This window comes from Symphalangus syndactylus, chromosome 11 (genome assembly GCF_028878055.3).
Source record: "Symphalangus syndactylus isolate Jambi chromosome 11, NHGRI_mSymSyn1-v2.1_pri, whole genome shotgun sequence".
NCBI lineage: Eukaryota > Metazoa > Chordata > Mammalia > Primates > Hylobatidae > Symphalangus > Symphalangus syndactylus.
The window spans coordinates 134,636,974-134,664,634 of NC_072433.2; the positions used below are offsets into that span (position 1 = coordinate 134,636,974).

The 27,661-nt window shown below is 63.6% G+C and overlaps 2 protein-coding genes across 9 annotated transcripts; one reads left to right on the forward strand and one right to left on the reverse strand.

The window, feature by feature from the left end:
• The first annotated feature begins 475 nt into the window (after positions 1 to 475).
• CDH15 (cadherin 15) lies at positions 476 to 21,961 on the forward strand. Of its 2 annotated transcripts, none has more exons than XM_055232830.2 (14): positions 476 to 626; positions 8,350 to 8,508; positions 9,134 to 9,289; positions 12,679 to 12,823; positions 13,719 to 13,879; positions 14,811 to 14,939; positions 15,485 to 15,670; positions 16,554 to 16,807; positions 17,623 to 17,765; positions 17,953 to 18,192; positions 18,507 to 18,746; positions 19,201 to 19,397; positions 19,546 to 19,704; positions 20,652 to 21,435. In XM_055232830.2, exons 1-14 carry the CDS (start codon positions 585 to 587, stop codon positions 20,850 to 20,852), a joined length of 2,412 nt encoding a protein of 803 aa, XP_055088805.1. In that variant the 5' UTR covers positions 476 to 584; the 3' UTR covers positions 20,853 to 21,435. The 2 variants fall into 2 exon arrangements, with proteins under 2 accessions (XP_055088805.1, XP_055088806.1); XM_055232831.2 differs by having other exon boundaries at positions 477 to 626; positions 19,261 to 19,397; positions 20,652 to 21,961.
• SLC22A31 (solute carrier family 22 member 31) lies at positions 21,546 to 27,512 on the reverse strand. Of its 7 annotated transcripts, XM_055232835.2 has the most exons (10): positions 27,105 to 27,482; positions 26,796 to 26,904; positions 25,376 to 25,479; positions 25,076 to 25,230; positions 24,679 to 24,847; positions 24,315 to 24,457; positions 24,102 to 24,219; positions 23,781 to 23,995; positions 22,961 to 23,072; positions 21,756 to 22,090 (listed from the first exon to the last, which is right to left on the reverse strand). In XM_055232835.2, exons 1-10 carry the CDS (start codon positions 27,347 to 27,349, stop codon positions 21,784 to 21,786), a joined length of 1,677 nt encoding a protein of 558 aa, XP_055088810.1. In that variant the 5' UTR covers positions 27,350 to 27,482; the 3' UTR covers positions 21,756 to 21,783. The 7 variants fall into 7 exon arrangements, with proteins under 7 accessions (XP_055088809.1, XP_055088807.1, XP_055088808.1 ...); XM_055232834.2 differs by lacking the exon at positions 26,796 to 26,904 and having other exon boundaries at positions 21,546 to 21,933; positions 24,102 to 24,210; positions 24,312 to 24,457; positions 26,948 to 27,512; XM_055232832.2 differs by lacking the exon at positions 26,796 to 26,904 and having other exon boundaries at positions 21,712 to 22,090; positions 24,102 to 24,210; positions 24,312 to 24,580; positions 26,948 to 27,482.
• Between the last annotated feature and the right edge of the window lie 149 nt (positions 27,513 to 27,661).

The window sequence follows — 27,661 nt, forward strand, 5'->3', positions numbered from 1 at the left end:
CCCACCCTGCCTTCCCCACAGCCTGGCCTCTGGCTCTGCTCCCGACGCAGCAGCCGGGGTATCTCCGACCTAGCCCTGGCCCTGCCCGCTGGAGCCCCGCACAAGCTATCACTCAGCCCTCGGCCCCGCCCCGGCCCCACCCCATCCTCTCACAAGGTGTCAATCAACCCTCGGCCCCGCCCCCCGGCCCATCCTCCTCTGGCTCCGCCCCACCAGCCTCGTGCGGTCACCGCCCCGCAGGCGCACCTGCGCTGTCACTCAGCCCTCGGCCCCGGCCCCGCCCACCTGCCCCACTCGCACACGGGCTGTCACTCAGCCTCCGGCCCCGCCCTAGCCCTCCAGAGGCTCCGCCCCACCCGCCTGCCCACACGCTGTCACTCAGCCTTAGCCCTGCCCAGGCCGGCCCTCGGCCCGTCAGAGGCCTCCTTCGTGCTGTCACTCAGCCCTTGCCCTGCCCCTCCCGGCCCCCCGCACACGTGCTGTCTCTGGCCCTGGCCCGCCCCGCGCACTTGCGCTGTCACTCAGCCTGGACGCGCTCCTTCGGGTCGCGGGTGCACTCCCGACCCGCTCCCGCCCCGGCCCCGATGGACGCCGCGCTCCTCCTCGTCCTCGGGCTGTTGGCCCAGGTAAGGCATCGGCACCTGCGGGGGTCCCCGCTGCCTCCCTCGGCCCTGCGGGACAGTGTCTTCAGCTGCGGCCGCACAGGTCTCCCCCAGAACCACTGGCCCTGGCCGCCTTTGGGGGCCTGTGACCTGAGTGGCCCCGGGTGGGTCCCTGGGCTGGGGGCAGCACCCCAGGGGTTGTGGGGAGGGAGTGTAACCAAACACTCCACCTGGTGGAATCACCCCCGGGACTGCAGAGTCCTGCTGGGGTCAGGGACCCCAGGCAGGGACCACCCAGGTAGCCGTGCCCTCTCTTTGGAGGGACCCCTGCCAGGGTCTGGGGGCTTGCCAGTCTTGAGTGGAGCAGAGAGAGAGGGGGAACGGCAGGAGTGCCCCTCTCTGGGGGGTCTGGGGGCCAGGTTTCCATAGGGACTCCCTGTGGTGGGCACAGGACCCCTGGCTAGTCTTGGGTGATGTCCAAACCCCCCACCGCAAGTTCCCGGCCGGCAGGGGTGGCTGCAGGCCCTTCCCCCAGGAACTCACACTCACGGCTACTTCTCGATTGGGAGGTCCCAGCCCGAGCCAGGTCCCAACACACAGGGCCTTGCAGAGTGGCGTGTGGCAGCCCTGGGGGCTCTGTTCCTGGGCTTCACCTGGGACCCTGCCGCAGCTGCCTGGGGTGATCAGGCCTGGGGGCCCAGCCCCCAGAGCCTGCTGGACTCTGCCCCTAAAAATCTTCTCTGGACTGCTGGCACCGTGGTGTCTCCAACATGGGAGCAAGCCAGCGTGGAAGGAAGCCCAGGCCTCGGCCCCCCACACCCGCCATTTGTACTGCCTAGCTGGAGCCACGTCTCCTCACACCCTAGGGGGACCTAGACATGGAGGATGTGGCCTCAGTGGCTTCAGCCCCCAGGGACTGGGCTGGGCTAGGGCACGGCCGGCTGTGGTTGGGACGTCACTGGGTACAAGAGAGCAGCCTCTCTCTTGCCAATTCAAGAGAGAATGCACATAAAGGGTTTAGCGGTGCTCACAGCATTCATTGCTCTTCTGATCCTAGGGTGGTCAGGGAGTGCTGGACACAGCGAACAAGGGAAGCCACTCCTTTCCCAGCCCCCACTGAAGGGGCTTCCTGAGTCCCCTCATTCCCACAGGCCTCCCAGCTCCAGCTGGCTCCAATTTCAGCCCCTGGCAGCTGACCAGGCGCCTGGCCAGCCAGACCCTCCAGCAGCTGCCCCTGAGGGGCACCATGGCTCCTGCCACCCCCCACTCCCCCATCTGGAGACAGTGGCGGGGGGAGACAGTGGTTCAGCATGCGTGCTCAGCCCCCCGGCCCTCCACCCCTCAGCCCTCCCAGGACCGCAGGCTGGGGGGCTGCATGCCTCCAGGGCCCTTCTCCACCTGCTCTGGGGACAGCGTTTCTTCCCTGGCACCCCAACCCGGGGCATGGTGGCGGGGAGGCCGGCGCCTGTGAAAACATTCCTCGAGACCTCTTCCTTTGGATTTGGGAGTGTTTGCCTTTCAACAGGCCCCAGGGGGGCTCTGTGGCAGGTGGGGAGGCAGGCAGGACCTCTCCCTCCCCAGAAGCCTCCCGTCTCACTGTCCCTTCTTTTCGCCCCCAGGGCTGGGGGACAATAGCGCCCTCCCCTGACAGCTGGAGGCTGGGGGAGGTGGTGGAGGTGGGGCCAGCTGGCAAGGAGACTATAGCCGAAGCTCAAGTTCACTCCGCCGTGAGGCAAAATATGTCAGTGTCAGGACCCTGCCTGCCCCTCCCCCAGCAGCTCGGCTTTCAGGACTGTGTGCGCTCCTGGGCAGCCTCGGGGTCCCGGGCCGCCTCCTGGTGAGCCCCCAGGCGGGCAGCGTGGGCCCATCAGGGCCTTCCCCAGGTGAGGGGTTCCTCCCCTGCTCAGGCCACCTCTGATTGCTGAGCTCACTCAGCGCCACCCAGAGGGTGTCTTCAGAACTGGCCCCTGTCAGCGCTGCTGCGCCTACACCGTCCTAGTTGCTGGTTCTACACCTGGAACCCCACCCCAGCTGGGAGGTGGCTGAGGTCTGGGGCAGCACTGCTGACTCACAGAGAACCCCAGCCTGCTGGGAGGGGCCCCACTTCTGCATCTGGGTTTTGGGAGCTCCTTGGTCTCTGGGAGACAGAGTCAGCAGCACCCTGGGGGCCAGGCGGGGACTCTTAGCTCGGGTGACTGTGACCGAGGCCAAGAAGGGAAGTGGCTCCCAGGCCACTGTTCTTCCCACAGTGGCAGGACAGCCCCAGACACTGCTTTGGAGGGACAGCTGCCTCCACGCCTCTTCTTCCACATCCCTTCTCTGAAACCCGCAGCAGCTAGAGAGGGTGGGGCCCAGGGAGGATGCTCCAGCCGCTCTGGGCCAGGCCAACAGCTGGGGCCATTCCTGGCATACCTGGCCATCCAGGAACGGGGTGGCCCCAGATTCCAGCCTGGGGGAGGGGTTGAAGCCTGAGAAGCTTGAGGGGCCTTCACACTCCCTTCCCAGGCAAACCCACCCACGCGCTACCAAGCGTGTTCCTAGAATCTCGAAGCATCCTTCCTTGGAAAATCGGTGGAGCAGGAGTGCGAGGTCAGCCCCAGAACTGCTCCTCATTCCCGCCTCGCAGTGGTGTTGGTAAACCCCATTCCCGCCTCGCAGTGGTGTTTGTAAACCCCATTCCCGCCTCGCAGTGGTGTTTGTAAACCCCATTCCCGCCTCGCAGTGGTGTTTGTAAACCCCATTCCCGCCTCGCAGTGGTGTTTGTAAACCCCATTCCCGCCTCGCAGTGGTGTTTGTAAACCCCATTCCCGCCTCGCAGTGGTGTTTGTAAACTGTAGCGAACGCTCCGTGTGTGCGGAGTTTCTCACGCAGCAGCCCCTTGGGGTTGAGTGTCAGGCTAGCAGCAGACCCCAAGGCAGAGGCATTAAGTCCCAGGGGCTTGGCTGCAGGGTGGTGGCTCCAGACGTCTCAAGGGCTTCGAGCTGATTCCCTCCAGGTTCTTGGCTAAGGGCCCAGTCAAGGATGAGCTTGGGGGTGTCATTGGGGACCCACTGTGGGGAAGCAGGTCGCTAATGTCCATTGGTCTTGCCTGGCTTGGGTGGGGGACAGAGAGGAGTGGACGGGTGTCCACAAAATCCACCTCCCAGGGTGCTTGCGTCCCCTAGCCCAGGTGCGGGGCTGTGGGCTGGCTGCGTTGATGTGGCTTTGTTCTGGGCACCGGATGTCCCGATCTCCCCAAGACAGCTCACAGGCCCTCCCTCCACTGGCCACGTCTTCCTGGACGGGGGTGGGGTGGGAGGACAAAGAGCCAGCTTTGAGAACGCCCCCGAGAGCCGGAAGTGGGCTGTGGCCTGTCCGCCCACCCAGACCCATACCGGCTGTGATCTGGGCAAGTGAGCTTCCCAAGGCTCTGCGGCCGCTGTGACCTGGTGAACTCAGGCTGCGGACAGGCCTGGGCCCAGGACTCCCAGCCTCTGCCTTGACTGCACCCGGCCCAGCGTGACTGGAGGGTCTCCGGTGGAGGCAGCTGGAGGGTGGGGGAACAGGGCTGGCCCAGGTTTGGTGGCAGCTGGGCAGGGAGGGGATGGAAACATCTGCCTGGGTGGGGGTGGCCCCTCACCTCAGCCATGTGGGGTTCCTAGAGCCTGGGGTCTCCCTGCCCCATGCCCGGGCCTAGCCCAAGGCTTGTGTGGCTCTGTGGCTGGATTTCCCTCAGAGCATGCGGTTCAGAGCCTAGCTTGGGTCTCAGACCCCACGTGACTCCTGGCTCTGTCTGTGTGGCTTTGAGCAAATGCCTCAGGCTCTCTGAACCTCACTGTCCAGAGCTGGGAGGTGAAGGGGCCACCACAGGCTCCCGGGGGGTTGGGAGGACCAAGGGGGAGGGGGAGAGGGAGGTGCCTCCCAGGCCCAGCGCAAAGCTGCCCAGCCAGGGCCGGAAACAGACCCTGTGCCCACCGAGGCTGATGAAGGCCCCACGCCGGGCAGGCAGGTTTCCACTTGGCAGGAGCTGCCCTGCCCTGGAAGTGGCTTGTGCTCTGTGGGTGCTGGCAGGCTCCGAGGCCAGGGCCGCCATCTGTCAGCTGGCAGAGAGCTTCCCCGGCAGGGTCCCCAGCCTGGGAGCCTCAGGAGCCCCCACCCCATCCTCTCCCTGCTTCCTGCCAAAGCGTTTGCTTCTCTCTGGACTCCCAGGAGGCCGTGGAGGAGGGGGCCCAGGTCCTGCTGGCCCAGGACCAAGAACCCCAGGGAAGGTGGCCATGGTTTGGAGGCTGCTGCCACTGCCTGTGGGGACCTCTGTGTGCTGGGCCAGCCCTAGGGACAGGACACAGTCAGAGCGAGAGGCCCAATGCCCCATCTCAGGGTGGGCAGATGGGCAGCCTGCGCCTTGCTCATCCACACAGCGTAAGCGGCCGGTGGTGGAGGACAGAGGCCAAGCCTAATGGGGGTTCAGCCTAACAGGCTTCCTGGCCATGCCAACATCTCCTTCCCAGCCCCTGCCCACTCAGATGTACCAGCCCCCAGCCGCTGCCTCCTCTCAAGGCCACATGCCCCCACGTCCCTGGCCCTGCCTAGACTGAAGTCTCGACAAAGCCAGCAGGAGCAGGCAGCCCTGGAGGGTGAGGCATCGGCGTGGGGCTGAGGAGAGCTGGCAGCCTCGGAGCCAGCAGTGGCGTGGTAGGCAGAGGAGCCGTCGACATCTGTGATTCTGCAGGGGCAGGGGCGGCCTGGCTGGCCCAGCTCTGACCCCACAGTTCTCAGTGCTCCATTTCATGGGGCCCCACCCCGCCTGGAGCAGGTGCCCCCTTCCAGCGGAGAGCTGGGTGAGGCCTCCCATGCAGGGTCTCGCTCACCAGGGCCGACTCAGCGCTCCCTCTGCTCGCACCATGTGGGGAGCTGTTCTAGGTGTTGGCGTGGTGTGGCCGGCACACCTCTGTAGTAGGCACAGGACCTAGTGCCGGCTGGGGAGTCCCATGAGCCTCCCTAGACCCCAGCCCACCTGCTGTCCAGAGGAAGGAGCTCAGCAGCAGGCTGTGAAGATGGTGATGTTGAGATGGGGGAGGAGCTCAGGAAACGGCCGGGAAGATGATGATATGCAGATGGGGGCCCTATCTGAAAGGGGAGCTGAGGAGTTTGTGTGTGGTGGGTGATGTTTGGGGCCTGCTCTGCCCCCAGACTCCACATTGCCTGCCCAGGACCCCCAACACCTCCCACCCATCCCCCTGCTGCACATGGCAGCCCAGCAGCCTGAGGGCTTGTCGTGGGTGGGGGTGCCCCAGAGAGCATGGCACAGGGTAGGGGGTCTCTGTCCCCTCCCAGCCGGGTGGTGCAGGAGGCTGCCCCGTCTCTGTGTTAGGGTCTGTTCCTTGGGGAGCTGCTGCCACCCCCACCACAACCCTGGCCACAGGGTCCTGGAAGCTTCCCACCCTGCCCACCCCAACTCAGCATCTTCGTCTGTAGCCCCTGTCACTGGGATGATGCAGATGCCACGCCCTCGCTACATGCGGTGCCGGTGGGGGGCGGGAAGGTCCTCAGGTCTCTCACCCTCACAGCCCTGCAGTGGGGGGCTGGGAAGGTTGGGGGACCCTCGCCAATGCTGATTGGGGCTGTGAGCGCTGGGCGTGTGGGGCTGGGTGCTGGCCACACATGGGGCCTTAACCACAATGAGGTGAAAGGGGAACACAGCTCCTCACTTTTGCCAGACACATTTCAAGGGCTCAGCAGCCCCATGTGGCCTGTGGGTCTTGGATGGTGAAGATCTAGAACATTCTGGCAGCTAGGAGAGCGCTGTTGGGTGGGAGGGGGCCTCCGGGGAGGAGGGTCACCCAAGAGAAGGGCCGGGAGCCTGGAGACCCCAAGGACTGGGGGGGTACAGACAGCTCCTAGCCAGACCCGGGGCGCAGGGGACGGGGAGAGGGCAGCCCTGTTTCCTCCTCCCTCATCTCCCTCTCCCCTGCCTCTCCCCCAGCCCTGGCCCCTGCTGCCCTCACCGAGTTCAGGCAGACTCTGTGCCCCAACGAGCTGCACCAGGCATCAGCCTGACCCAGGAGGGAGCTCGAGGGTGACCCCCATGTCCGTGCCGAGCCGAGTGGGGTCAGCCCAGAGCCATGTCCTGTCAGCTGCAGCAGCTTCTACCATGCTGTGCTTTAGGGTCAGGGGTCTTTCAGGAAGAGCCATGCAGCCCACCCAGAAACACTGATGCCCCAGGCTCGGGGGTCCCAAGCACAGGTGTCCTGGGGATCCCAGGACATGCAAGACCCACCGTCTCTAAGTTTCCCTTTGACCAAGGTGGGGCCGGGCACCCCGGGAGGGAGGCCCAAGGCCCAGGCTAGGAGCTGGGTATGGTAACTGAATTTTTAAAACCAGAAAATTCAGGATGTGCTTTTGGGGTCACTACGAGTGCCCCTCCCCACCTGGCTCTTGGACTTGGGTCCCTTCTCTAGGCCTCAGTTTCCCCATCTGAGGGGTGGGTGTGGGGCCATCTGTGGTCACAAAAGTCGCTGACCGTCAGGACCTCGGGAGAATTTGGGGGCAGCCGCCTCCGCTTTGGGGTCTTTACTGGCCCGAGGGTCGTCCCGGCCCTAGAATAGGGTGGGGTGCCTGGTGTCTCCCTCTGCAGCCCCACACTCTGCCCAGGCCCCATCCCCGAGCACCGGGGCTTCCCGTGTGCATTACAAACAGTGCACCCCAGCCCCTGATGTGGGAAAGGAGGAGATGGGCACGCCAGGGTCCCAGCAGCTGAAGTATTGGGGTAAAGACTGCACCGAGTTACCCTGTTCTGGGAGAATAACAGTGAGGCTGGGGGTGGGGCTGCCCCTCTGTCCCCAGCCATGTCCCTGTTGGCTGTGCAGCCACAGCAAGCCCCACCCCACCCAGCCCCACCGAGGCAGCCCTGGCCCCGGCCCAGCCAGTCTCAGGAACCCACACCACCAGCGTTGGCTGCCCAATCCTGACCTGATGGGACCTGACAGACCAGCAGCAGCTGCAGGCTGGTTCAGCCACATAGCACAGTCCAGTTGGGGGCTGCTGTACGATCTGGGGTTACAATTCCAGCTGCTCTTGATGGACTGGAGCTGAACTCTCGCATCCTGGGGTTCCGTTCCCACAAAGCAGCCTGGAGAGGTGGAGAGGGACGGGCACTTTCCCGTAGGCACCTCCCCTGCTGCTCCCCAGGACCCTCCACAGCCAGCCCACCGTGCCCACGGGCACCGCCACTGGCTTCTTGGGGTCATTCCGAGTTAGGACCCCACGGTCTCCCCAGCCCTGGCTGGCCCAGGGGCTTGCTGTGTGCACGGCTACCTTGGCACTGGGGGTGAGGCTGTGCCCTCGCCGGGTGAATCTCAGGTGTCCCTCCCAGCCAGAGGCCTGGAACCCTAGCGCTACCTCCCAGTGGCCACATGCACTCGCTAGAGGCTGCAGACAGCCCAGCTGCTGAGTGGGCCCAGACTCGGGGCAGCTGGATAGGGGCTTTGAGGGCCAGTACTTGGGGTGTGGCCACCAAGGCCCCAGCTCAGTCTGACGGGGGCGGGGCTCACGTGCCTTTGCCCTCGTACAGCGCAGCCCTGTGTGTGGAAGCTGCCCTGAGCCAATGAGCACCGACCCGCAGGTCGCACACTGCGCCCTACGGCCTCCTCACCGGCCACAGCTCCCAGCTGCACGCTGCTGCCGGGGGCTCCGGGAGACGGTGCCGTGGGACAGATCTGTCCAGGGCTCCGGGAGACGGTGCTGTGGGATGCATCTGTCTTTGTTGCAGAGCCTCTGCCTGTCTTTGGGGGTTCCTGGACGGAGGAGGCCCACCACCCTGTACCCCTGGCGCCGGGCGCCTGCCCCGAGCCGCGTGCGGAGGGCCTGGGTCATCCCCCCGATCAGCGTATCCGAGAACCACAAGCGTCTCCCCTACCCCCTGGTTCAGGTGAGCAGGTGGAGGGGTCGGGAGGGGAGAAAGGGGTGGGCTGGTCCCCCGTAGGCCTCTCTCATTCTCTAAAGGTCTCCTGGGAGCCAGCAGAGCCCCATTTCAGGGCAGAGCTGGGGCAGGACTCGCCCACCTCGCCAGGGCTCTGGGCTTCCAACCTGGGTGTACAGCAGGGTTCAAATCCTCGCCATTGCCCCAGGCCGCAGGGGAGTCCAGAGCTGCTTCCACCCGACATGCGCCTCGGCTGGACACACTCCACGTTAGGCTGCACGCTCGGGCGTGATTTTTGTGTGCGCGTTCGCCGACGCTGGGTAGATGGAGGTGAAGGTGAACTGCCTTGCGTGGGCCTCAGCTTCACATACGCAAAATCGCCCCAGAGACCAGGACCCTCAGGACACCAGGGGCTGAGCCTGAAATGAGGCTGCAGGACGGGGCACCCTTGGGGCCACAGGCTGAGCTGTCCCCAGCCCAGCACCGCTCCTCACTGGACACCAGGCTCCGTCCTCCAGTCCTAGGAGACTTAGACCTGCCCTCCTGTCAGCCAGGGAGGGGACTGAGGGGCTGCAGAGAGGGCAGAGGCCCCCGCCCAGAGCAGCTCTCCCCAACCCCATTTCCTGCCCCACAGATCAAGTCGGACAAGCAGCAGCTGGGCAGCGTCATCTACAGCATCCAGGGACCCGGCGTGGACGAGGAGCCCCGGGGCGTCTTCTCTATCGACAAGTTCACGGGGAAGGTCTTCCTCAATGCCATGCTGGACCGCGAGAAGACCGACCGCTTCAGGGTGCGGAGCTGCGCGGTCCGACCTGTGCCCCTCAAGCAGGCCTGGTGGGAAGCCAGTGCCCCTCCTCCCCACCAGGCTTCTCCTCCCAGCTCGGTGGGCTTCAGGCCAGACTGCTTCTCTTGCAAGATCCAGGCACCCTTAAGTGAGGGGGCAGGTACAGGGGTTTGGGACCAAGGCCTTGCAGCCAGAGGAGGCAGCTGCTTTAGGTTATGTTCCCATTTAACTGGAGGGCAGACAGGTCCGGTGGAGGAGCGGCTTGGTTCTGCCGGGGAGGAGCAGGCTGCAGCAGCTGTAGCTTCCGTGGCTCAACCACAGCCAGCAACACCCTGGTCCTGGGAGCTCAGGAGTATCGTGAAGAATCCCTAAAATAGTGTTGTTTTTGTTGTTTGTTTTTTGTTTTGAAATGGAGTCTTGCTCTGTCGCCCAGGCTGGAGTGCAGTGGCACAATCCGGGCTCACTGCAAGCTCCGCCTCCCGGGTTCACGCCATTCTCCTGCCTCAGCCTCCCAAGTAGCTGGGACTACAGGCGCCCGCCACCACGCCCGGCTAATTTTTGTATTTTTAGTAGAGACGGGGTTTCACTGTGTTAGCCAGGATGGTCTCAGTCTCCTGACCTCGGCCCTCCTTGGCCTCCCAAAGTGCTAGGATTGTAGGCGTGAGCCACCGCGTCCAACCATTTTTTTTTTTTGAGCTGGAGCTTCACTCTGCCACCCAGGCTGGAGTGCAGTGGCACAATCTCAACTGACTGCAATCTCTACCTCCCCAGTTCCAGCAGTTCTCCTGCTTCAGCCTCCTGAGTGTCTGGGATTACAGGCTCCACTCCCATGCCCAGTTAATTTTTGTATTTTTAGTGGAGATGGGGTTTCACCATGTTGGCCTCCCAAAATGCTAGGATTACAGGTGTGAGCCACCATGCCTGGCCCCAAAATAATGTTGATCCCAGTGGCTTTCACTGTTCTCGGGAGTGGGGTTAGTCAGGGAAGAAACCACTGATGCCCCTTGGGGGCTGGGATTCTCCGAGAAGGGGCAGTGAGCGCCGGGCTTGGTGGCTCATATAATCCCAGCACTTCGGGAGGCCAAGGCAGGAGGATTGCTTGAAGCCAATAGTTTGAGACCAGGCTGGGCATCAAAGTGAGGCCTTGTCTCTACAAAAAATAAAATGGTAAAGCAAAAAAAATAAAAATGGTAAAATAAATTAGCCAGCAGTGTTGCTGCATGGCTGTGGTCCCAGCTACTTGGAAGGCTGAGGTGGGAGGATCCCCCGAGAGGTCGACGCTGCCATGAGCCGTGATTCTGCCGCTGCGCTGCAGCCTAAGTGACAGACGAAGACCCTCTCTCAAAAAAAAAAAAAAAAAAAAAAAAAGAAGAAAAGAGGACCAGGCGTGGTGGCTCACGCCTATAATCCCAGCAGTTTGGGAGGCCAAGGCAGGCAGATCATGAGGTCAAGAGATCGAGACCATCCTGGCTAACATGGTGAAGCCCCATGTCTACTAAAAAATACAGAAGTTAGCTGGGCATTCTGGTGACGCCTATAATCCCAGCTACTCTGGAGGCTGAGGCAGGAAAATTGCTTGAACCCGGGAGGCGAGGGTTGAAGTGAGCTGAGACCTCACCACTGCACTCCAGCCTGGTGACAGAGTGAGACTCAGTCTCAAAAAAAAAAGGAGGAGGGGAAAGAAGAAGAAAGAAGAAGAAAGAAGGAGAAGAAGGACAAGAGGAGGAGGAGGAAGAGGAGGAAGAAGAAGAAAGAAGAAGAAGGGCAGTGGGAGCAAGAGAAGGGAGCCCTAGAGCCCAGAATCCCAGAACCCCGTCTGCACTCCCTGCAGGCGCCTGCCCACCCCCAGCCTGCCCTCTCCCAGCCTGCCCTCTCCCAGCCCGCCCACCCCCAGCCCGCCCTCTCCCAGCCCGCCCTCTCCCAGCCCGCCCACTCCCAGCCCGCCCACCCCCAGCCCGCCCTCTCCCAGCCCGCCCACCCCCAGGCCGCCCTCCCCCAGGCCGCCCTCCCCCAGACCGCCCACCCCCAGCCCGCCCTCCCCCAGCCCGCCCTCTCCCAGGCCGCCCACCCCCAGCCTGCCCTCCCACAGCCTGCCCACCCCCAGCCTGCCCTCCCCCAACCCGCCCACCCCCAGCCCACCCTCTCCCAGCCCGCCCACCCCCAGCCCACCCTCTCCCAGCCCGCCCACCCCCAGGCTGCCCTCTCCAAAATGTCATTTTGGGCTGGGCACAATGGCTCATGCTTGTAATCCCAGCACTTTGGGAGGCCGAGGCGGGTGGATCACCTGAGGTCAGGAGTTCAAGACCAGTCTGGCCAACATGGCGAAACCCCATCTCTACTAAAAATACAAAAAATTAGCCAGGTGTGGTGGCATGCATCTGTAATCCCAGCTACTTGGGAGGCTGAGGCAGGAGAATCGCTTGAACCCAGGAAGTGGAAGTTGCAGTGAGCTGAGATCACACCACTGCGCTCCAGCCTGGGCACCAGAGCGAGACGCCATCTCAAAAGGAAAAAAAAAAGAAGAGTAATTTTGTACCTGATGTGTGGAAAGGACACTTCCTGCCTTTGCCTCTGCAGGATGTAAAATTCTCTTTTATTTGCCCCGAATCTTCCTTTAGACTTTGAGAACCAGTCCTTGGATCCCTTACATCAAAAGTTATTAGAGAGTATTTCTCACTTGGAAACTGTAATTGTGCCCATTCTCCGAAAGGATGGGAGGCAGTTTAAAATGTTGTGTGCACAGGGGAATTAAACTTCAGGAGGAGGCCAGGCGCAGTGGCTCACGCCTGTAATCCCAGCGCTTTGGGAGGCTGAGGCGTATCCCCTGAGGTCAGGAGTTCGAGACCAGCCTGGCTAACATGATGAAACTTCATTTCTACTAAAAATACAAAAAATTAGCTGGGCGTGGTGGCATGCGCCTGTAATCCCAGCTACTTGGGAGGATGAGGCAGGAGAATCGCTTGAACCCGGGAGGCAGAGGTTGCAGTGAGCCGAGATCGCGCCACTGCACTCCAGCCTGGGCAGCATGAGTGAAACTCTATCAAAAAAAAAAAACTTCAGGAGGAGCAAAGACCATAGAGAGAAAGGGAGAGAGATTAGAAAGCCTCTGGGAGACACTTACTTTAGTCACACGTGAAGCAGCTGTGAGCTTCCTGGCAGCCAAGGCAAGTAGGGAAAGTGGCATCTGCCCTGTCTGCTAAAGGAAGGTGGCTCCTGTTCAGGGACGTCCTCAGCCACTGTGACAGATGCCCCACCCTGTGCTGTTTCTCACCTGTTTAAGTTGGTGTTTCCAGCTGGAGACAAAGTCTGAACGTGCTGTCTCTTTCGCATGGCCCTAACGGGAGCCACAGAAATTTGGGGGCCACAGAGCCAGCCCTTGCTCTATGTTTGAACAGCTAAGAGCGTTTGCCCTGGACCTGGGAGGATCCACCCTGGAGGACCCCACGGACCTGGAGATTGTAGTTGTGGATCAGAACGACAACCGGCCAGCCTTCCTGCAGGAGGCGTTCACCGGCCGCGTGCTGGAGGGTGCACCCCCAGGTGAGACAGGACCACAGTCCCGGGCCGGGAGGGGCTGCAGGCAAAGGCTCTGCGAAGTCCAGGGTTTCCCTGAAGCAAGAATTCCAGAGGCCCCTCAGAGAGTCTAAAAATAAGTAAACAAGTCTCCGAGGCAGGTCCGTTTCCACAGGTCAACTCCTGCCACTTCCCATGTCAACATAAATTTCAAACCCCAAAATCTGAGCCTGGGAGTGGAGGTTTTTCAGGGGTCCTGTTCTCCCCCAAAAGCAAATGACTTCTCCCTCCTGCTGAGGGAGCCATCTGGAGCCAGGCACACCGCATCTTCACCGGGTACTCACACGGGGTCCGGAGCACCCACAGGCATCTCTAGGTTGTGATTCACCCTGAACCCAGGCTGACCTGTAAGCTCCAGCCACAGGGACTCGCTCCTACCTCCCTGGGGGCCCGTGGTAAAGACCTGGCGGAAGGGCACAGGCCCCCTCGTGTCTGGGGCTACCAGGGACTGTGGCCAGGCCTGGCCGAGGCTCAGGCTTGGAGGCTCATATCCCGCCTCAGTTTCCTTCCCGTGTCTGTGGCAGTGGCCTCTGCGCCTCGTTCCGCCCCAGGTGACAGACAGCACGTCCCGCCTCCAGTGCTCCTGTGCTCTGACGCCATAAACAGCACAAGCCGGGCAGGAGGCTTCGACCGAACAGGTGTCCTGGACACGGCACAGTGGGCTTCAGGGGCAGCGGGAAGCATCTGGACTTGGGGGTTGCCGCGTGCTGGCTGCCTCGGTGACGCGAACAGCAGCATGGGCTGACTGCCCCATCTGGGGTCAAGCCGTGCTGGAACCGGGAAGCCTGTGCACACGAGGTGCCCCCACGCCCCTCACAATGCCCCCAGCCCATCGGCCCTCATGCTTCCCTGTGCTTCCCAGGCACCTATGTGACCAGGGCGGAGGCCACAGATGCCGACGACCCCGAGACGGACAACGCAGCGCTGCGGTTCTCCATCCTGCAGCAGGGCAGCCCCGAGCTCTTCAGCATCGACCAGCTCACAGGCGAGATCCGCACAGTGCAAGTGGGGCTGGACCGCGAGGTGAGGGGGCGCCTGGCAGCTCCACACCCACGGCCAGGGCAGCCCATCTCCTGTGGGTCCCTCTGCCCCCAGCCTGCCCGCCCCAGACGCTCCTGTCCCTGCCGTCGCTGCAGAGCTTGCAGTGGCCCTGGCTCCTGAGGAGACGGTGTGGGGTGAACCCACTGATGGGCAGACGGGAGCCGCACTGGCCCGGGCGGGAGGGGTCTGGTCGAAGTAGGGCGTGAGGGGCCTGGCACAGGGCAGGGCTCCCCAAGCAGCCCCGCCCCTCTCAGCCTCATGGCAACGGCTCCCCTCTAGTAGGTAACCAGCTCCTTCTGTCAGGGCCCCCGTTGCCCCTTGCTGTTGGACTTCTGTGCTCCCGGAAGACCCCCCTTGAGTCAGCCCCTCTGGGAAGCCCTCCTGGTTACACTGTGTTACGTGGTCTTTGTCCATTTCTGTCCCTGCCACTAAGCATGGCTCCCCAGGGCAGGGACCCAAGCTCACTGGTGCGCTAGGCGCCCAGCACACAGTAGGTGCTCTGTAAACGCTTACCCAGCGCACAGTAGGTGCTCTGTAAACGCTTACCCAGCACACAGTAGGTGCTCTGTAAACGCTTACCCAGCGCACAGTAGGTGCTCTGTAAACGCTTACCCAGTGCACAGTAGGTGCTCTGTAAATGCTTACCCAGTGCACAGTAGGTGCTCTGTAAATGCTTACCCAGCACACAGTAGGTGTTCTGTAAATGCTTATCCAGCAACATAGGCTGGGGCAGCATCGCAGCCCTATGCACTTAGGATCGGGGCAGGATTCTCAGGGCCACTTGGGGTCTTCAACACCCACTGGGCGCTCCCGTAGGAACTGAGCTGGCCAGGTGGCCTGGCTCCCGCCCCGACCAGTCCCCGTGTGCCCCACCTGGGCCCTCATCTTCTGACCCTGTGTCCCACATCCCCAGGTGGTTGCGGTGTACAATCTGACCCTGCAGGTGGCGGACATGTCTGGAGACGGCCTCACAGCCACTGCATCAGCCATCATCACCCTTGATGACATCAATGACAATGCCCCTGAGTTCACCAGGGACGAGGTGCTGCTGCTGTCCCTCCCTCGAAAGTAGCCCCTGCTTAGAGCTGCCTTCCCTTCTTGGGCTCCTGCAGATGGCACGGGGCTCCATGATGGGTCAGGAGGAGGCACTTTGGGCTTTGGAGAAGGAACTCTGCGTGGGCGGGTGGAAGCCCAAGCTGGAGGGGCCCCAGGGTGGCGCGTGGCAGCATGTGAATGGAGTGGGAGCTGGGATAGAGGACCTTGGCGAGAGGCAGCCCGTGGGACCCTCTGGGACCCCCTAGCATCAGGGAGCAAGTCTCCCTCCAGCCTTTGCTGTATGGGAAGGGAGCACGAAGCTGAGCCCACAGAGGGGGACCATGGGGGCACCTGGGGGACAGTGACTCACAAAACAGACAAACCTGAGGACACCCAGTGGGTGGGGAGCAGCTTTGACAGGAACAAGGGAGGATGTTCCTGCTGGGAGGCAGGAGGGAGGGTGGGAGGGGAGGGTGGGCTGAGGGCCCTGAGGGCCCCACCCATGCTGTCCCCCCAGCCCTGCTGGTAACTGGGGCTGGGATCCCCCCGCAGTTCTTTGTGGAGGCCACAGAGGCCGTCAGCGGAGTGGACGTGGGGCGCCTGGAGGTGGAGGACAGGGACCTGCCAGGCTCCCCCAACTGGGTGGCCAAGTTCACCATCCTGGAAGGCGACCCCGATGGGCAGTTCACCATCCGCACGGACCCCAAGACCAACGAGGGTGTTCTGTCCATTGTGAAGGTGAGCAGCCCCCGGCTGGCACACAGATGCCGGCACACACAGATGCCCACGCTGCCCACACTGGGGTCTGAGCCTCTTCCCGGCAGAGTCACATCCTCTGACCAGCTGGGACTTTGTGTTCGTCCTTGGGTGAGAGAGAGAGTGGGGGACGGCATGGAGCCCCCCAGCCTGAGGACTGGGTCCCAGGCCACACTACCCATGGGGCTTGAGGGCCAGAGGCAGGGGACACCCTACACCACTCTGTTCTGTGCAGCCTTCCTGCTTTCATATGGAATCCATGTACAAAAACACAGCTGCACACGTGTGTCAGTCCTGGTTCTACCAGAGAAAGAGGCCATAGGAGACACATGCACAGATATGTCCGCACGTGTAGCTGTGGATGTATTCAGATACTGACACAGTAAGAGCGTTACTGCAGGAAATTGGCTCATGCGGTGCTGGGGTCTGGCTGCGCAGGTCTAACGTGCAGACCACAGGCCGGAGCCAATGCAGCAGTTTAGAGGCAGAGAAAATGCAGTTTTGCTCTCAAAGCCTTCACCTGAGTGGATAAAGCCAACCCACATCACCCAGGACGATCTCCTTTATTTAAAATGAAGTGACTGCAGGGGCTGGCGCCATCCCCTCACGGCCCTCGCTGAAACACCTGTGGAGCATGTGCTTGAACCCTGGGCTGCTCCCCAACCACCACCACACACAACCAGCATTTTAATAATATTCTTTGTGCCTTCTCGTCCTGCATAATTTGTTTTTTCAAGGTTAAAAAGGCGCAGAAGGAAAGTACAGGCACTCTGGACAGACCCAAGGAGTGGCTCCTCCATGGCACCCGCCCTCGGGTGCCCACACTTGCGTTGGGCGGGTAACGGGCTGTGCTTCCTTCCCTCAGGCCCTGGACTATGAGAGCTGTGAACACTACGAACTTAAAGTGTCGGTGCAGAATGAGGCGCCGCTGCAGGCAGCTGCCCTCAGGGCTGAGCGGGGCCAGGCCAAGGTCCGCGTGCACGTTCAGGACACCAACGAGCCCCCCGTGTTCCAGGAGAACCCACTTCGGACCAGCCTAGCAGAGGGGGCGCCCCCAGGCACTCTGGTGGCCACCTTCTCTGCCCAGGACCCTGACACAGAGCAGCTGCAGAGGCTCAGGTGAGGCTCCTGAGGCCCTGGGAGAGGCAGAGGAGGCTAACGGCCCCATTCCTGCTTCGGGTGCCCCGACCCCTGGGCTCTGAGGGTCAGAGGGTGTAGGGGTCATTTGCTGCTGTGGGTTCCTGAAGGTCTGGAGGGTCTCGAGTCCCAAGCATGCCCGTGTGTGCATGTTGGGGTGACCTCACCCCCTAGGGCAGGCCCACCTCCAACCTGTGCATGCCAGTCTGTCCCTGCCAGCCGTGTCCATCCCAGGAGGCCCTTGCTCCCAAGGGACTGGCTGTTTACATCTCATTTTACCCCAAGCCTGGCCCTGTGTATCCCTGTCTGTGTCCACTGGGCCCAGGAAGGGCCAGCACCAACTGAGGCTTAACTAGGTTGCCACACCATTGTCTCAGGGCCGTGGACAGCTGGCCTGCCCTCCCTGAGCCTCAGTTTCCTCACAGAAGGTGCTGGTGACTGCAGCTCCCATCATAGTCACATGGGTTGTGTGTACATGTGTATGTGCATATGTGTATGCACATGTATGGTACGTGTGTGGTGTATAGGTGTGTGGGGTGTGTGTGCAAGGTGTGGGGGAATGTCTGTGTATATATGTGCGTGTGTGTGCTGTGCATGCCCATGTGTATGTGGTGTGTGCATGCACGTGGCATGTCAGGCTGTGTGCGTGTGTATATGTTGTGTGCATGTGTGCATGCATGTGGTATGTATGTGTGTGCCTGTGTGTGTGTGCAGTGCATGTCATGCACCCATACCTGACCACACCTGTGGGGCCCTGGGGTAGACTCAGATCCCACTCTTCCCCTCCCCCGCATCAGCTACTCCAAGGACTACGACCCGGAAGACTGGCTGCAAGTGGACGCAGCCACTGGCCGGATCCAGACCCAGCGCGTGCTCAGCCCGGCGTCCCCCTTTCTCAAGGGCGGCTGGTACAGAGCCATCGTCCTGGCCCAGGATGACGGTGAGCGGCGCCGCCGGCTTGGGGCTCCCTGACCTGGCCTTGTCCCAGCTGAGCACCCCTGCCAGTGTCCGAGGGCTCTGCCCATGTCGCCCGGGGGCTCAGAGCTGCGCACCCCCTCTGAGCCGACTGGTGGGGCGGGCTGGGGTGTTGGGGTGGGGTCACTAAGCCGCGGCCTCCTCGCCTGCAGCCTCTCAGCCCCGTACCGCCACCGGCACCCTCTCCATCGAGATCCTGGAGGTGAACGACCATGCACCCGTGCTGGCCCTGCCGCCGCCGGGCAGCCTGTGCAGCGAGCCGCACCAGGGCCCAGGCCTCCTCCTGGGCGCCACGGATGAGGACCTGCCGCCCCACGGGGCCCCCTTCCACTTCCAGCTGAGCCCCAGGCTCCCAGAGCTCCGCCGGAACTGGAGCCTCAGCCAGGTCAACGGTGCGCTCCCCTCACCGCCGCGCTCCCCGCATCCTAACGCTCCCCCCACCCCCACACTCCGGCCTCCACTGTGGGCAGGAGGGCGAGGGGCGTGCAACCCCGTGGTCCTGCAACAGGGTCCCTTCCCGCCTCCCCCCACCCCACCGCTGCATCCTCGCGCGGGGCAGGGTTACTCATTGTGCCCAGAGGACGATGGGGGTGGGGGGGACCCAGGCCCAGGATCTCGGGATCCCCACCCCGTCTCGGCGCGAGGAGGGCAGGCGAAGTTGGGGCGGCCTCGGGAGGCCCTTGCTCACCACGGGCGCCCTCCACAGTGAGCCACGCGCGCCTGCGGCCGCGACACCAGGTCCCCGAAGGCCTGCACCGCCTCAGCCTGCTGCTCCGGGACTCGGGGCAGCCGCCCCAGCAGCGCGAGCAGCCGCTGAACGTGACCGTGTGCCGCTGCGGCCAGGACGGCGTCTGCCTGCCGGGGGCCGCAGCGCTGCTGGCGGGGGGCACAGGCCTCAGCCTGGGCGCACTGGTCATCGTGCTGGCCAGCGCCCTCCTGCTGCTGGGTGAGTGAGCGCCCCACTTCCACCTGGACCCTCAGACCCTCGGACCCTCTTCCCCAGACCGTCCCCTGCTAACCAGCCACGCCCCTTCCTCCCCAGCTCCGCCTCCTCCCTAACCCCGCCCCCTCAGTACCAGCCACACCCCTTCCCCCACAGTTCCACCTCCTCCCCAACACTACCCTCATTACCAGCCACGCCCCTTCCACCCAACCCCGCCCCCTGCTCACCAACCCCGCCCCCTCATTGCCAACCACGCCCCTTCCCCCAAGCCGGCCCCTCCTTACCAGCCAAGCCCCCTCCTCTACAACCCCGCCCCCTCCTCCCTAACCTCGCCCCTTCCTCCCCAACCCGGACTCCTCCATGCCAGACACGCCCTTTCCCCAAGCTCCGCCCCCTCAACCCCACCCTGCTTACCAGCCTTGCCCCGCCCCGCCCCCTCCTCCCACCTCCTTCGCAGCCCGGCCCCCTGAAGTCGCGCCCTGTGCCTGGCCCCAGCCTGCGTCCCCTCATTCCCCAGTGCTGGTCCTGCTCGCGGCACTCCGGGCGCGGTTCCGGAAGCAGTCGCGGGGCAAGGGGCTGCTGCACGGCCCCCAGGACGACCTTCGAGACAATGTCCTCAACTACGATGAGCAGGGAGGCGGGGAGGAGGACCAGGTGAGGGGGCAGGTGTGGGTGGGGAGGGGTCCCCAAGGAACCCAGTTCGCGGGCGTTCTTACAACAAGCTGGCCAGGAGCCTGTACCTGAGACCTCCACCAGGGCCACCCGAGGGATGCCTGGCTCTGTTCCACCTCCTCATCCACAGGACGCCTACGACATCAGCCAGCTGCGTCACCCGACAGCGCTGAGCCTGCCTCTGGGGCCGCCGCCACTTCGCAGAGATGCCCCGCAGGGCCGCCTGCACCCCCAGGCAGCCCGAGCGTTGCCCACCAGCTGCCTGGACATCGCCGACTTCATCAATGATGTAGGTGCTCCTGGGGACACCCCAGTACACACAGGCACGCACAGGTGCACACACACATGCACATGTACACACCTGCACATGCATGCAAGAACCGGCACCTGCATGCACTTACGGGCCGTCCAAGGGCACCGCAGAGGAAGATGGTGTGCGGGCGGGAGTGTGGAAGCCCTGCTGCCACCGTCTGAACTCGGCCCTCAGCCGCCACCCACGACGTGGATCTTTGCACGGATAGAGTGGCGGTGGCCACAGACCTATCCACTGCCCCGTGTCCACCATGGAGGGGGTGGGGGAGCCCCGGGAGCATCCCCTGGGCTTCAGTGGCTCTCAGTGGAATCAGGGCCTCCATAGAAGCCCCTGTGGACACAGCATTATTGATTCCCTGCCGTCCACAGGGTGAATGTGAACACGGGGAATCTGGGGTGTGGGGTGCACAGGGAACCCTCCTCTGTGCCTGTCTGCACCTGTAGCACCTGGCTTGGAGAAAGCCCCCAGCAAAGGTGTACACCCCCGGTTAGGAGCATGTGTCCCCACGAGCTGAGAGGACGGATGTGCAGACAGAGCCTCCGAAAGGCGGGCGGGCCGTCCTGCGGATGGGGGTGTCCAGGAGGCTTGGGTTCTGCCTTGAGTGGACAAGCGCAGCGGGGACGAGGCGACCAGGGTGATGGGGAGCAACCCCTTCCCACCTTGCTGGGGCAGGGCAGAGCCCCGGGGGACGGGCTGGCCACTGGCCTAATCCTGAGGAAGGGGGCAGTCCATGGCACCCTCTTCGAAACCCTGCTCCTGTGCCCTCAGGACGCTTTGCCTCCCCTCAGACCTCGCCCCAGACATGGGCAGCTTCCCGTTCTGGAGCCCGTGCCTTGAGCTGACTTTGCCCTGGGCTGTGGCCACGGCGGTGGGGCACCCTCTGGCCCCTCCATGTGTCCTGAGCTCTCCGGGCCTCTTTACAGGGCTTGGAGGCTGCAGACAGCGACCCCAGTGTGCCGCCTTACGACACAGCCCTCATCTATGACTACGAGGGTGATGGCTCGGTGGCGGGGACGCTGAGCTCCATCCTGTCCAGCCAAGGTGATGAGGACCAGGACTACGACTACCTCAGGGACTGGGGGCCCCGCTTCGCCCGGCTGGCAGACATGTACGGGCACCCGTGAGGGTTGGAGAGAGGGGCCAGATGGGACCACCGGGCCGGGGAGGGTCTTTCTCCCGGGGCACTGCTACCCAGACACAGAGGCCGGACAGCCTGACCCTGGGGCGCAACTGGACACGCCACTCCCCGGCCGCGTGGCAGTGATGGCCCCTGCAGAGGCAGCCTGAGGTCACCGGGCCCGACCCCCTCCCCGGGCCTGGGGCAGCCTCTTTCCTGTAGGCGAGGGCCCAAGTCTGGGGGCAGAACCTGAGTGTGGATGGGGCAGCCAGGAAGAGGCCCCTTCCTGCCGGGGTGGGAAGAGTTTCTCTCCATCAGCCCCATGGGGGTCACCTCCCTAGTGCCACCTTTGCCTCCTACCAGTGGACTTCATCTTTGTATGAAAGGTAGCAACCTCCTGGGTAAATCTGAATGAAAAACGTGCTGGTTTCTCTAATGCAGGACGGGCGCCCAATGCCACACTGACCATGAGGGGGATGGGGCCAGTGAGGCCTGGCCTGGCAGGGACCTGAGGGCCCATACCACCCTGCTTGGCTGGGGCAGGGGGCGGCCGTGGCTGCCACTACCTGGACAGGGGGTATGGAGCAGCCGCTGACACCCTGGCTCCTCGCTAGTGAGCCCAGAGGTGGGGAGCAGGCACAGGTGAGGCCCCTCCAGGACCCAGGTGTGGCCTGAGGGAAGAACCAGGGAGGATGCCAAGTTCCACAGAAGCCTTTATCCTCCACACCTACTGGGTGTGGCCGGGGGGTGACCCAGGGCCTCCCAGTGCCTGGGGCCTGGCTGGGGACACCTTCACTCTGTCCCCACGGCTCCACCTGCACCGAGACACGGGCTTCTGAGAGGAATGTGTCTGCCCTGGACCAGATGTCTGGGGTACTCAGCCATGCCCCAGGCCTTGACCTTGGTCCCATCCTGGCTCCCAGGGCCACCAGGCAGGACTAGTGCTGCTCGGGGGTGTGGCCGGCGCAACAGGAGTCGGAGGGCAGCAGCAGAGGCCGTTGGTCCTGGCGGGGGAAGCCCCGCAGGAGTAGGGAGCGGTGCAGGCGGTCGGCGTCCTGCAGTGACTGGGGCAGCCCCCGGCTTCGGCTCTCAGGCAGCAGCAGGACGCACAGCAGGGTGAGGACAGCAAGGGAGGCGAAGACGACTTCTTGCAGGAAGAAGCCCCGCCGGCCATGCAGGGTGTCTAGGGGGCTGGCTGCCTGGCCCAGGAACCCAGCCCCCAGCACCAGGCCCAGCCCGGCCCCCCTGTGGGAGAGAGTGCATTGGGGGCAGCCGGCCTCCTGGCCCAGGAACCCAGCCCTGCTGTGGGAGAGACTGCGTTGGGGGCAGCTGGTGGGGCAACAGACTGGGGGACACACATGTGACTCCAGAGTGAGCGGGGGGAAGGCCCGGCCTCCACACAGCCTAAGGTTTGCTGGCTGAGGATAATTTGAAAAATTGTTTTGGAAAAACCTCCTTCCTGTGCTGCAGCTCTTTTTGCTCTGTTCATTTCAAGACTGGAAAGTGGCCGGGCACGGTGGCTCACGCCTGTAATCCCAGCACTTTGGGAGGCCAAGGCGGGCAGATCATGAGGTCAGGAGATCGAGACCATCCTGGCTATCATGGTGAAACCCTGTCTTTACTAAAAATACAAAAATTAGCTGTGCGTGGTGGTGCGTGCCTGTAATCCCAGCTACTCAGGAGGCTGAGGCAGGAGAATCGCTTGAACCAGAGAGTTGGAGGCTGCAGTGCGCTGAGATCGTACCACTGCACTCCAGCCTGGTGACAGAGCGAGACTCCATCTCAAAAAAAAAAAAGAAGAAGAAGATTGGAAAGTGATGGTTTCCCCTGGAATTCTGCCATTCCTGGAGGGTTCCTCATCTCTGTGCCCACCCCACACCCCTGGCTTCAGGCCTGCATGGCCTTCCCTCCCCTTCCCAGTTCCTGAGCCGTCTACCCACAGCCTTCTTTGAGCAGTGGCCCCCACCATCCAGGAGCAGGGCAGTCCTTACTGGATGGAGGAATCACAGGCGTAACCTGGGTGGGGTATGGGGACAGGGCCTCCCGTCCACCTGGCCCTCCGCCCCATGAGAGGCCCTGGACCCTGCTGTGTGGCTGGGGAACCCTGAAGCTCACCTGATCACCGTGGGGAAGACCTCGGCCGCAAAGAGGCTGCTGAGTGCAGACACAGCCTGGGAGGCCAGGAGCCCCAGGACAGAGAGGGACAGCACAGTCCAGCCTGGCAGATCTGGGGACAAAGAACAGGGGTTCCCAGGCTCTCCCCCCAGGCCTTCTACCCTGGCCACTCGGCTCTTCCCCAGAGAACCACACCGCTGTCTGGGGACCCGCTTCCCAAGCCTCCTTCTCCAGCCCCCCTGAGACACCTGGTGGGGGAACCTGTCCTCTGCAGCCTGATTCCAGCCTGGCTTGGATTCTAAGGACATTAGAATCCTGACCCCGACGCAGCCACACCAACCGTCTGCACTCGGGCCCACGCTCAGCTACTGCTCTGCTGTCCACTGTCTTTGCAATTTTGAGAACCGTCCTAAAATCTCAAACACTTTGGAAGCAAGGCCTGCATTTCATTTTGCACCCAGCTCCACACACCATATGGCCAGCCCTGAGTATACGGGCCCTCCCACACCAGCCCATGGCCGGCCTCGGCCACCTGGAACTCTGGGCAGAGCTTTTACCCAGCCTGGCCTCTTGACCTCTCATGCCTGTGCTGCACTCTGTGGGTGGGGCAGGTGTTTTAGGCTCAGACAGGTTCCTTACTTTAGGCCAGTCACAAAACGTCCTTTTGGGCCTTCCACAAGGATCAGAGGAAAACAAACAGCAGCTGGCCTTGGGCTGCCACCCTCGGCTGCTCCCCTGTCGGCACTATGGCCCCCTGGTGGGGCAGACCCTCAGCCCAAACACAATGGCTCCCATATGGCCTGCGGGGCCCCAAACTCACACTGGGCCCCAGCGAGGAGCAGCAGAGATGCCAGGGCTGTGGCCATGGTGCCCAGCAGCAGGACGGGGCGGCGTCCACAGCGATCTGCCGTCAGGAGCAGGAAGACCAAGGCTGCCGCCTCCAGGCCGGCCTCCAGGAAGTAGAGCAGGTAGAAGGTCGGCACCTGAGGTGCCAGGCTGCGGCGGAAGCTAGCTCTGATGCCTCCACCAACCAGCCTGGGAGAGAGGGCAAATCTATGGGCCCAGCCAGAGCCGGGGACTCTGGGGACCACACACCCACCGCTGGGGGATGCTGCAGGACCCCAGCCCTTCCTCGACTCACGAGCTGAAGCCCAAGATAAGCCCGTTTCTCCAGGTGACTCGGGTGCGCAGGAGCCCCAGGGGGGAGTGGTACCGGGGCTGGGGGCTCCCTGCAGACAGCACGGCCAGCTCTGTAGCCGCAGAGACGTGAGGGGAGGGGAGTGAGGAGCTGTGCCTCTCCGAAGCCCTCCTCCAGGACCTCAATCTCCCTCCTCCCTGGCAGGCGCCTGACCTGTAGCCAGGGAGTTCTCCTCCAAGGAACTGTCCTCGGGGTCCACGCCGCTGGCTTCTGCAAAGCGCCACAGGATCTTCCTGGCTCGAGCTACCTGACCTGTGGCCAGCAGCCAGCAGGGAGACTCGGGGAACAGGGCCGGGAACCTGCAGGGTTGATGAGGATGCCCACGGCTCCCTCCACCTCCTCCTGGAAGGAGAGGCAAAGGCCAGGGCTCCCACCCCACCCCCAGGCTCAGGAGCAGGACATCACTGTGGTTCTCTGTGACCCTGTAACCCAGCCATTTACCTGGCATGGGATACGTCGGTGCAGAGGGAAACTACATAGCCCCCACGAGGGCTGCTGGCCCAGCTCCCACCACACTTACCCCCAAAAGAGCAGCAAGAGTCCACTCATCAGGGCGCCCAGCCCCTGCAGAAGACACCAGTCCTGCACAAGCGCAGCCAGGCCGGGCAGCAGGAGGGTGCCCACCACCGAGAAAAGGCCAGCCCCCACGGAGAAGGCCAGGCGGTGAGGAGGGTCACATAATTCCAGGCCTGGGCAGACACAGACAAGCTGAAGTGGAGGCCTCAGGGAGGACTGGAACAGTTCCATTGGGAACTGCGGGGACCTACTGGTGACCTGCCCAGAAGCAGGATGCCCGAGGCACTCACTGCTCACTGCTCACTGTCCCTTCAGCTCGGGGCCCTCAGCAAGGCAGCCTCAGAGGCCTGCCGGCCACCCACTGCCCCTCCCCCAGTGACAGCAGCCCCCATGGTACTCACGAGCCAGGTACAGGGCGAGGAGGGCCCCCGTCAATGTCCCCCCATGGAGTAGGCGCAGGACCAGCAGGGTAGGGAAGCTGGCAGCCAGGGCCTCACTGGCCCCCAGGCCTGTGGTCAGCACCAGGGAGGCCACAAAAACTGCCCGGCATCCAAACCTGGTGGGCAGCGGGGGACATGCGTGGACAGGGTCAGGATAACCCAGGGTCCAACCTTCATCCTGGCAGCACCAGGTCTAGCTGAACCCTGAGAGCGGGTGGAGGGGAGGGCTGCTGGGCAGCAGGAAAAGGGAAGGGGCCTCACCGGTCACAGCCTGCTCCCAGGACGACACAGCCCAGCAGCCAGCCCAGGAGGTGGCTCACCTGCTCCAGCCAGACCTTCCAGCCGTCTCCACACACAAGGTTCCACTATAGGGAACAGCAGCCACATGGAGGGCAGCTCAGGACCCTCCCCTGGGGACAGGTGCAAGGAGTCCCAGAATGGCTACTGGAAGGGGCCCTCCATGTCCTGCTCAATCCCTCCGTGGAGAGAAGGGGAAACTGAGGCATGAGAGGGCAAGGGGCTTGGTCCAGGTCACACAGCAGCCTCTCTGGTCTCTGGCAGCCCCTGCACAGGGGTCGGGGGGGATCTGCCCACCCTAAGTTTTCTACTTGTCCCTAGATAGGGCCTCCCCCACCTCCACACACCATTGCTCTTCCCCCGTGGCCAGCTCTTGTCCGACCTGTTTCCACTTCCTATTCCGAGGGACCCCAGGGACACCCACGGCCTTGGTGGCGTCATAGACACAGCCCCCACCACAGCCGGCCAAGGGTCATAGCCATGACACAGGCCTAAGAAATGAGCCCCAGCACCTGCGCTGGTACCCACGCTCTCCCTGCCCTGCCCATTTCAAGAGGGACTCGGGCAGCGGCTGGAGAGCTGTTCTCAGCGGCATTTCCCGGTGAGGCCCTTGACCCTTGACCTCAGCTCTGCGCCTCCCCCCACCCCTTCCAATTCCTGGGTCTTCTTGCCAAGCTTAATCCACTGCTAGGGGGCCATGCTATGCCCGAGATTTTACTTTCAAACCTGACGTTTTGTGAAAGCTGATGGGGCATTCCTGGATCCAGGCACCAAACAGGAGGGCAGGTGGGAGGTGGGAGGGAGCAGGGTGGAGGGAGAAGCCCGGAGGGTTCCAGGGCCCCAGGCAGCCCTTGCGAACATGTGGCAACCCCGTCCCGGTTTCCACACTGGGACCAATCCTCCCAGGGTGGCGGGTGGGGGCCGCGGGGTAAAGGCTGCCTCAGGGGTGGGCAGGTCTCAGCCCCAGCGTGGAAAAGGATGAAAAAGGCCTGGGGGTACCTGCCGCCCGCCTCCCCATCTCTTCTCACGCAGACCGTCAAGGTTTCCCTTCAGGCAATGTGGTCTCTAGCCCAGCCTCTGCGCGCCTCACGGATGGGAAGCCCACCTTCCCTAATCTGTGCTGAGCACGTCAGTCCCTCCAAGCGGAGACTTTGCCTTGGAAAGCCAGCCCAAAGCCACCGTCTGCTCAAGACGCTGGTGGTCACGAAGCAAATTCCTGGCCCTGCTCCCCCACCGGCGCGGGCCGCCCTCGCCTTCAGCTCCAATCTTCCTGCGCCCCAGGCCGCCCCGCGCCTGGCAGCCCCCAGGCCCAGATTTAGCCCCGGCCCGGCCCCTGGGAGGAGTCTCTCCGCGGGCCTGGCTGGTGCGCGCCCGTCTGCGGCACCGTCGGGCCGGCAGCCGCCCCGGAGCAGGAAGCCCAGGAGGACGGCCGGGGGGCCCGGGTCAGAGGCAGCAGGTAGGATGGAGAAAGGACACCCAGGGCCTCGGCGGGCTGGGGGCGGGGAGGGCTGCGGGGCAGCAGGGACGGGGGCGCACCTGGGTGACCGGGCTTTGCAGGAGGCCGGCGCTGGGCAGCGCGTAGAGCCAGCCGCGTGTGCAGGGCCGGGTGCCGTTGGGAGCGGGCGCGGGGCGCGGGCCGAGGCGGGTGTGGGGCGAGGGATCAGGGTAGCGCAGGAGCAGGCAGGGGCTCGGGGCACGCGTGGGCCCCAGGCGTGGGATGGCTGCGTCCAGCAGCGCGGATCCGCGCAGGGCGCGCAGCGCTGGGGGCAACAGCGTGGGGTCCGGTCGGCAGTGGTGAGCGGGCTGCGCGGTGAGCAGCGCCTCAGAGCTTAGCGCCAGCCCCAGCACTATGCAGGGTACCCACGAGGCGGCGGCCAGCAGGCGCCGGGCCCGGCCGAAGCCGCCCGCAGCTCTCAGCACTCGCGCCTCCTGCTCCATCCGCCGCCGGCTGCGCTAGGGGCGGGGCGGGGCCTGGACCAGGGCTGGCTCTTGGGGCGGGGCTTTCGGGCGAAGCCTTAAGGGGCGGGGCCTGAGTCCTGTGGAGGCGGGGTGTGAGCGGCGGTGTGTGAGGGCGGGACCTAAGGCATGACGGGGCGGGGCCCTACTGGGGCGGGGCCCGATCTGGGGCATAGGGCGGGGAGATTGAGGGGCGGGGCGATTGAGAGGCGGGGCCTGCGGCCGAATCGCGAGGGGGCGGGGCCCAGTGAGGGCGGCACATGGGGGCCAGGGGCGTGGCCAGGAGCGCTCAGG